This window comes from Chenopodium quinoa, unplaced genomic scaffold, assembly GCF_001683475.1.
Source record: "Chenopodium quinoa cultivar QQ74 unplaced genomic scaffold, ASM168347v1, whole genome shotgun sequence".
NCBI classification, from domain to species: Eukaryota; Viridiplantae; Streptophyta; class Magnoliopsida; order Caryophyllales; family Amaranthaceae; genus Chenopodium; species Chenopodium quinoa.
Genome location: NW_018743285.1, coordinates 1,654,685 through 1,664,754, shown reverse-complemented (window position 1 = coordinate 1,664,754; position 10,070 = coordinate 1,654,685). Strand labels below are relative to the sequence as shown.

At 33.8% G+C, this 10,070-nt stretch overlaps 1 protein-coding gene across 1 annotated transcript; it reads right to left on the bottom strand.

Moving 5' to 3' along the window:
* Positions 1-6,490: 6,490 nt before the first annotated feature.
* LOC110735556 lies at positions 6,491-9,601 on the bottom strand. Its single transcript, XM_021915748.1, has 9 exons — positions 9,469-9,601; positions 9,255-9,368; positions 8,852-8,986; positions 8,663-8,758; positions 8,432-8,497; positions 7,629-7,754; positions 7,358-7,477; positions 7,131-7,253; positions 6,491-6,952 (listed from the first exon to the last, which is right to left on the bottom strand). Exons 5-9 carry the CDS (start codon positions 8,441-8,443, stop codon positions 6,722-6,724), a joined length of 612 nt encoding a protein of 203 aa, XP_021771440.1. The 5' UTR covers positions 8,444-8,497; positions 8,663-8,758; positions 8,852-8,986; positions 9,255-9,368; positions 9,469-9,601; the 3' UTR covers positions 6,491-6,721.
* Between the last annotated feature and the right edge of the window lie 469 nt (positions 9,602-10,070).

Here is a 10,070-nt window from a genome sequence, read left to right as displayed (position 1 = left end):
AAATGGCAACGAAGATAAGGGCAAGGAGAAGATGTATGAAGATAAGGGAGACATAAACAAGGACAACAATGGAAATGGCAACAAAGATAAGGGCAAGGAGAAGATGTACGAAGATTATTAAGGTTGGCATACTAGGGATCCTTTTTTAATGAGGGCGCCCCATTACTCACTGTGAGAAACGTTTTTGTTTCTCATAGTGGCAGTTTCGTAAATAAAATGTATCACTTTAGTCACGGTGGTACATTTTATTTACGACATGGATGATAAAATTGTACCACTTTAGTCACGATGGCACATTTTATTTACGAAACTGCCACTGTGAGAAACAAAAACATTTCTCACAGTGAGTAACAGAGATTTACTGTTTTTTAATTCGAATTGGTTGAAAAATATTTTATTTAATCTGCTCTTGAAGCAAGAGCATAAGGATTCTTCTACATTATTGCCTGGATTATTTTACATTATTGCCTCATATTTCAATCAGTTAATTATTAGCAATCAACAATGAACCATTTTTTATAATTAAAGTTGAAAAATACAATAGTTTTACCTCCAATGTAGGTTAGCTAATTAATGGAGAATCAGTCCTTAATTACCTAGAAAATATGAAATTTTTTGTCTTTAGAAGGTAGACAACACATATTATTTGAAATCTTTGTAACATGGGTAACATGTCTATGAATTATGCATAAATATGGAATCACTAAGAACCCCATGTTTGATATATGGGTTTTTTTTTTCATTTTTTTTTTGGTTATTGTTTGCACTTTAGGTATCGCTAAACCAACTACTCCCTCCGTCCCATAATTAGAGGCAAATAACTCTTAAAAGCACAGTTTTTAAGAAAATGAGAAGATTCCTTGTACATTAATGATTGGAAGCACAATGCCCATGTGGGGTTGTTTTAATGCATTGTTTAAAAAACTTTAAAATATCATAAAAATAGCTGTCATTTTTTTACCCAATGGATATTGATCCTTACATTTATTGTTAACCAATAGCATTCCAAAATGAAAGAGTGTGGTCCAATAGCATTTCAGTATTGGAAGCACACGGATTGCTCCATAAATCTCACAAGTTTTCTGGGAAAAAAAAACCGCCAAACTTTTAAGCCACAAATATGGCGCCATATTTTCACCTTTTCAAAGGTGGTTTAAATTTCTGACACAATGACCTTACATATACATATAAATACCACTGCATTGCCAGAAAAATAAAGGAAGGAATGTTTCAGTATCCAACTTAAGGAGTAATTACATAAAATTAATTGCCATTTTTGAATTCACTTTTGTGCATCATTGCCTGCTGTTGAAGGCCTCAGAAATGGACTTGAATGAAGATTGGTCGCCAAGTGATGATGAAATACATGGAGGTGAAAACGATGTCAATATTAGGGGACATTCTTTTGATTTAAATCAGCTGCCAGTTGAAGAAACAGGGGCAAATGTCCATAATGCTTAAGGAAATCAACATATCAATGATTCAGCGACCAATCAAGAAGAACAAAGAACAAATGCTCAGGCAACAAACCAAGGACCAACTCATCACAGGCATCAACAAGTCAGGCTCAACAGTGAAGACAAATTTAATGTCCTCATTTTCCTGTTAAAATATCATGAGGGAGATGATATTAAAAGAGGGGCAATAAAAGAAGCCATGGAACATTTCAACCTCAAACGAAAATGTGTGAGCTCAGTTTGGAATGAAGCAAAGAAACAGAAACAAGCACTGGGAAAATACAAACCATGCACAAATTATCACCCGGCTGGAAGGAAAAGAATCACTGTTCCAATAGGGGACATTACAAAACTTGGGATTGGTGAAAGGTCATGCATTAGAGATGTAGCAACAAATCTCAATATCTCAAAATCAACAGTTGGCAGAATGATCAAGAGGGGAGATATAAAAGCACATACAAATGCAATTAAGCCCCCACTGACAGAGGCTAACAAGTTGGCTAGACTGAAGTGGATACTTGGTCTCATAATGGGTTCATCACCATGGAAAATGTCAAGATACTTCCCAATGTATGACTTTGTTCATATTGATGAAAAATGGTTCAAACTAACCAAAAAAAATCACAGGTACTACATTGCCAAGAATGAAAAGGGTGTACACAGAACAGAGTCAGCAAACAGTCATGGGCCAAAATTCATGTTCACAGCAGCATGTGCAAAACCAAGGTACAATGATCAGGGGGAATGTTATTTTGATGGGAGGATTGGAATCTTCCCATTCACAACACAAGAGGCAGCCAAAAGAAAGTCAAAAAATAGGGAAAAGAGGACATTGATAAGCAAGCCCATTGCAAAAGTCACTAAAGAAGTCACAAGAAGAATGCTCATAGATCAAATAGTCCCAGCAATTAAGGCAAAATGGCCAAATGATGGCACCTCAAGGACAATATACATTCAACAAGATAATGCTAGGGCACACATAACTCAAGATGACCCTGAGTGGCAAGAAGTACATATGCAGGATGGCTTCACATTCATTTTGGTTCAACAACCTCCAAATAGTCCTGATTTAAACATACTTGATTTGGGTTTTTTTAGGAGCATTCAATCACTTCAAGAAAAAAAAATGGCCTCAGATGTTGATGACTTACTTAAGCATGTAAATGAAGCTTTTTATGAGTTAGATCCACAAGCTTTATATTTTGTGTGGATCACCCTACAAGGAGTAATGAATGCAATGCTAAAAGTAGGTGGCTCAAATGCTTATGATGTTCCACATATGAACAAGGAAAAATTGTGAAGAGAAGGAACACTCCCAGATACACTAGAGGCACCTAAGTGGGCTGTATTAGATGCATGGGAAGCTGTTTATGGGTCCTTACCACCAGTTGAAGAGGAAGGGGGGTCACCAGAGTTTGTCAATGAGTTTGACCCACATGTGCAGCAGCAAGCCACAGAACAAAGGCCAATTTATGGAAGTACAACAAACAATGAACAAACAGAGAATGATCAAACAACAAATCATGCTTTGTGGGAATCACAAGAAACAGAAGACTATGTTTACATGGCATCACAATTCAATGAAGACAGAGATGAGTATGAAGTCAATGACCCTTTTTGGGATGCAATGGTACATGAACAAATTAATGAGTTCACATCAACAACTCCCACCAAATATGGCACAAAGGTGTGTGCAAATGATCATGAAGCATCAAGTTCAAAACCATCATCAAAGTAAGTAGATCATGCATAATTTCTAAAGTACTCAGTAGTTTATGCAAATGGTATCATAAAGTGTCATCATCCCTTTTTGTAGGCAATTGATACAATCTGTTTATGTTTATCTTTGTTAGATTTGAAGTTAGTTTGGAATCATTACTTTTTGTATGCAAATGGCACATAATATATCAATGAATTAATGGATTTCAAACTTATGGGATAGAAATCATGTTTATCTTTTTGGTTTTGGTCTCAGATGTCCCCATTCATCATTGAACATCATCCCACAATCAACAACAATTGCCTAAAAGTCTCAAACAACCTATATGAAACAAACATAGGTGGAATCTAATGGCAAAGTGTTGTGGACTTATGGGATGATACTCTCACATTGTGGACTTTCATCATTGTGGACAGAAAAAAAATAAAGGGACAAAAATTAAAGCAAATGGAAGATAATATAAACTTAAAATTAGCCTCACTTTGCCCCATCAATCATTGACCCAAATCCCAAGTGTTTAAAAGCTCTACCTGATTGAGCATGCAAACAGTCAACACCAAAACTTAGTTTAAGTGGACAAGAACAATGGCAAACACTCTTAAACACAAGGGGATTTGGGGTCTCACCATTCAGGTTATCATCATTGACTTTTTTAAGCACAAATGGCAAGCATAGAAATCAGTCACCAACTTCAAATCATAGGTAATTCCTTTTAACAAAATTCAGATCATACCAAGAATAAAAATCATATCCGACTCACTAGTAGCATCATAACATATTCTGATAAATCATACCATATGCACCTAATCATCATAATCAAAGCATCCTCCTAATCATATCAAATGAAAACATATGACCCTCATATTCCAATCAAATCATGCATAATCAGTCACCAACTTCAAATCATAGGTAATTCCTAATCATATCAAATGAAAGCATAGTTAAACATGTTTCACAAAATAAATAAAATTTCGGTCCTAACATGCTCCTAATAACAATTCTCCTCATCAAGCACACATAATTCCCCTGGCCAGCAAGAGATCATACTTGCTGGCATACACCATCAACAACTAACCTAATATAAAATGCGTTAAAACAGAGATTTATAGGGAGGAAGAATACTTAGCTATGTGATTCATATGAATCACTTACGTAGCCGCCAACATTACCGTCGTCCGAAGGTGAATTAGTGTTGCTGGAGTTACTCACATTGCCTAATGTGTAATTAGGAACTGGAGATGGAGGTGACACAGTGTTTTTGTCAACAACAGGGGACTTTTTTTCAACATCACGGGACTTTTTTTCAGCAACAGGGGAGGAGTTAACTTCATCATCATTTTTTTTTTCCAGCCATTTTTGATGTCACCTCCTCACCACTTAGGGTTTTACCATCACCGTCACCAACAGACCACCCATACTGCTGAAAATGTTCTGTAGTGTAGAGGTAACGACCAAAGCAACTCCTCCAAACCTCTAAGCTGTAAGAATGGTCGCCATTGTAGTCAGTCAGCCAGTGACAGTCATAATCTGAACACTCGTAAGGCACGCTTTCCCCATTATCCTCATCACTGTCAGTACGAAACAAAATATCAGGATCTGGGCCAAACCTTTCATCCCAAACTGGAGGATTTTGTTTTGGAAGATTGGAACTCGAATTCTTAGACATGTTGTCGAAAATAAATTGGAGAAAGAAACTCAATTTCTACAAAGAAATTGCTTAAGATTGTCGAAAATTAACACCTCACCTAATCGAGGGAATGAGTCGTCAGTAACTATTGAGCAAGCTAACCCTAGATCTGATGGTTTTTTAGGAGAGAGAAAATGAACAGTGACTCAGACAATTTCAGATCTACGACAAACCGAATCAATTTGCGCAAAATTATCATGGGGCTTTTGTAGAGGGGACTATTTAAGAGGGAATCATGTAAATTTCGTGAGATTTGAAGCAACAAGCCATGAGAATTAAGGAGAGAGAGTGGCGGAGGATGAAGAACAGAAGAGAGAGAGAGTGTAGTGGAAGAACCCAGAAAATAAATGGAGAGAGAAAATATTCAGAGAAAAGGAGTAGAAAATGAGAGTAAGTGGGAGTACAAAGAATTAATTGTAAGGTATTAAAAGTACACTTATCCCCAAAAATAAGATTCCAATTCAGCTTAAAATGAGGATAAATTCGTCAATTAAAAACTAAGATGAGGGTATTATTGTCCAAAAATATAGTCCAAAAATAGAAAGATTCCCCTAATAGATCAAACATTTTGGGACACCTAAAATGGTATATTTGCCTGTAATTATGGGACGGAGGGAGTAGTAATTAAGAATAGGAATTGACACTTTAGGTATCACAAAACCAACTAGTAAAATCACATCAAAAATCATATAAGACATACTCTTAAGAAAAAGTAAAGCTCAAAATCCTTGTTACATTCCAACCTTTTCAAAAAATTTATTAACATGCTTACACTACAAGAATGCACTCATTTATCGATGAAAAATGTCGATGACCACTAAAATTCATAGGCTAAAATGTATTATCGATGGTTTTGTAAAGCCATCGGAATTTTTAGAAATACCGATGATTAGGCTATATATTAATATATATTTTTTCTGATGGCTTTTGTCCATCGCAAAGTTTTACTTTTTTTGTAACTTTTATATTTTACTGATGGTTTTTAAATAATAATATTAATAATAATAATAATCTCTGATCATTGAGTTTCTACTATTCGCTACATGAAAGTTATGTCACAACTACCTAACTTGTTAATTAAATTGTCGATCTACACTCAACATTAACCTAGCTAATCTTGCGAATTTAAAGTATCATATAATTTTAATCCGGCCATCTAAAACGCTACGTATAAATTTTCTCATAGTCGAGCACAGATAGAGGAGGCTCCAGTACCTCACTGTTAGTTACATAATTGTATCTCACGATGGTAAATTGGTAAATAAAATGTAACACTTTAGTCACGGTGATACGAAATTGTTCAGGGTGGTACAAGAAATGGATGATAAAATTGTACCACTTTAATCACAGTGATACAAAAACCCCCCTGTGAGATACCAATCAGTGAGAAACATGGATTTACCCGCACATATATGTTATAGAAAATTAAAGACAACACTTGGACAACATAGGATCAATTTTCGTTAGATTTTGTATGTTGATTCTTCCCCATTCATCCTTCTAACGAAAATGAGAAAGAACAAAGCCTCGAGGTTGAGTTCTCCGAAAGGACGACATGGCACCAAAAGATATAAGAAGTACAATCACATAGATGATAAAAACACTGAACTTATAGAGGTGCAAATATATAGCAAAGATATAAAATCTAGCAAATTAATTAGGAATAAACCAAGAATAACCATCAACGAAACCATAACTCTTATACCAAGGATACTCTCCTTGATCTTAAAATAAAGTTTGCAAATGCTAATTATTAGAGGTTTAAAAAGAGTTTCAAAGAGCTTGAAGCTCAAAACTTGAAGATGAACTTAGAGAAGTTGAAGACTATCAAAAGGTTAAGGCGAACCTTTGTCATCCTTAATCTTCATACATTTTGCCCTTGCCCTTGCCAATGTCCTTGTAATTATCCTTATCCTTGTCCTTATCCTGTTCTTCATCGTTGTCTCCCTTATCTTTAATCTGAAGAGGTTGATGCATTTCATAGAGAAATGCTTTCGCCCTTTCCTTGTCATCGATTAGCTTAATCGTCTTCCTTTTCTTACAAGGCTTATCAATTTCAGGATCAGTCGTTCCTTCAATTAAGATTATCTGCGACATCAACATAATATATATTTATAGAAATTAAATATATATAGAATCTTTACATTGTAAGGTTCAATTTATCTTAATGATCAATAAGTAGTCATCTTGTAACTTTAAACACACTAAAACAATATTATAACCACCACCACAAAAATGAAGGAAATTTGATAGAAAGAACACTTACGTTATTAGACTTTTGTTTAGCACCAGGTTCAAGAAAATTGATATCAAAGATAGGAGTTGTACCATCAGGTAGAACTCCTCTTTGGTACAATCTCCAGTTAATGTTCCGTTTAGTCGAGCGCCTCTGCATAGTTAAGCAAGTGTAAAGATTATGAATGATTGATATCAAAGTATGCTAACATTATTATCAACCAATTTAGCCAACTTCAGTAAGATATATATGCTCACAACATTAACAGGTCCATTAACGTTATTCACTTGTCTTTTTGGGTGATAGCCGAAATGAAGGAAGTCATCGACTTCGTTCTTGGATCTGAACTGTATGCCAGACCCACAATGTACAAAGAACTGCAAGAAAAAAAGGGTTCAAATTAGTAACATAACTCGTGCCAAAGGGAAAAAAAAAAAAAAAAAGAACCTTTGTACGTCAATAGTACATTAGGGCGAAATACTTCGGATATGGTTATCTTTGAAACAAAATAAGTGTTTATTTACATACTCTATCAGTCCTTGTTGTGTCCTTTGGACGAGGATTGATCTTTATCGTCCAGCCTTGTAAGCGTTCATCTAGTGAAAACCTCGAAAGTTTTCTTTTCCTTTGGTCAAAGTTAAAAACATTCATAGCCTGCAAATTAAAATAGTCATTTATTTATAATAATTATAATTAAAAACAACATACAACGTTTTTACGTCTACTAACAACTCCATTATCTTATTTTCCATAAAATTCTAAATCAGATTACCAAAAAAAAAAAAATAAATATAAATCAAGTGTATTTCTACATGCATGAATTAAATAAGAATTAATCTGAATATAAAATCGATTCAAAATAATTTACTTAATATGGAGTATAAAAATAAAATGAGTGATCGATGCATTTTCAATTATACGTTAACTCTGGTTTACATTATTAAATTTAAACTATCATGTATACTCCAAAGTACTTCCTCTGTTTTTTTTTGTCAATGCAAAACTTTAACGATCAATAATTTTAATTCTCCAAAAGTAAAAATTATAAAAGTTATATATTATGATAGTACTTATTGAGACGAATTCAAAAAGATCCTACATGAATATTTTTTTCCTTACATATTATTCACTAAAGACGGTCAAAGGAGGGGTGGTGAATAGTGTCAAAGTCAAAGCAGTCAAGTGAAAAAGAACGGAAGAAGTATAATTTAGATCGTTCACATATTTAAAATTGAGCGATAATTATCTAATTTTACGTACTATATGCATGAAAAACACTCTAATATGATATGTTTGTATGCATCATATAACTAAATCATATTGCATTTTACCCAATTATTCATCGCAGGGTTTTGCACAACATTATCATTTACATCATTCACTCCATTTGTAATCCCCTGTAACAAAAAATATTACTCAGCAAAATTATCAACTCTGATATACTGTAAAAGAAATTTAAAAATAATGAGAAGCAAATCAAAAATTAAATACAATTCAAAGTATTAAACTTGATACTTTGTAGTTTGTACACGACTTAAACAATGTAAAGTTAATAGCATTACCAATTAAGTTGTTGCAACATTAAAAATTTCTCCGGTTCCTATATAAGGTACAATTGCCATAGTTGATGCATCAACATCTGTTCCAGCGGCAGTATCCTGTAACAATAATATTTATATAGTTCTTCATAATTAATTACTACGTACATACATTTGTCCTTGATCAACACAATTTAATGGTAGGAGTATTACCACTTCAGTTGTGGCAACATTAGTAGCAACTTCAAAAGTTCCGTTAGATGATGATGCAACATTTAGCCCCGATGTCTCCCCAATCTCCATAGTCGCGATAGTTTGAGCATTACCATCTATTTGGACGATGGTATCCTGTAGTGATAGTAACTTTATGCCATGTTAAGATTTAATTTGTGTAGAGAGAAAATTAAATATTAGGAGTAAATGGCTTACGCCGTCATTTCTTAATCACAAACATATATATACTTCTAGGTTACAAAATAATATGGTAAACATAACTCTAATACAATAAGGAAATCATGTACACTACATGGTCATGTAGACATTCTAATAAATTTTAAAGAGTTCATTAATACATACTTTGTTCAAAACCTAAACACTTTTAGGGTAGAAATATTACCACTTTAGTTGAGGCAACATTAGTAGCAACTTCAATTCCCATATATGATTCCATGGTCCTCATTCCCAAACATGCCATAGAAAAGGCATGGCTACCCATTTGGCGTATGATATTCTGTGATAATACGAAGTACTTTTTAAGAATTTAAATTCTTGAAAATTTATTAACTCATATTTTGTACATGACCTGAACAATTAAGCGTTATAAATCTTACCAATTCAGGTGTGGAAGCATTAGTAGCAACTTCAACAGTTCCCATATTTGACTGATCAATATTTTCCGGTGTTGTTTCGAACGCCACAAATGCCATAGTTGAGGCATCATCATCCATCTGGGCGATCATATCCTATAATTAGCATAACTAGTGAGTAAACTGGGCAATGTAGTGGGTTTCGATTTTCCATAATGCCTTGTTTCATAATGAAAACTTGACATCATAACGTGATAAACAATTGTTCGATATTTGAAGCAAAAATGCTTAAAAGTTTTGGAATAAAAATACTGTGTAGTTTATATTCATATAGTACATGTAATTAGTATAGCTGTATAGCCTATAGCAAAATACTACAGAGTATGTATTTAAATTTTAAAGGCGTTGGAGATATAACTACTTATGGCTTGTCTAACCCTTACAAAAAAATACATTTGTAAGACGTTGTTGCCTTTTATTTTGAAAATCAATACATGATGTCAAATTGCAATGGTGGTTAAAAATCTAGGTGTCATGACACATAAACTTTCTTAAAGCACTTTTTAATACACTAGTGAAGAAGTGTAAATAAATTTATAAATAAAGTTCTCAGTAAAAAATTTGTT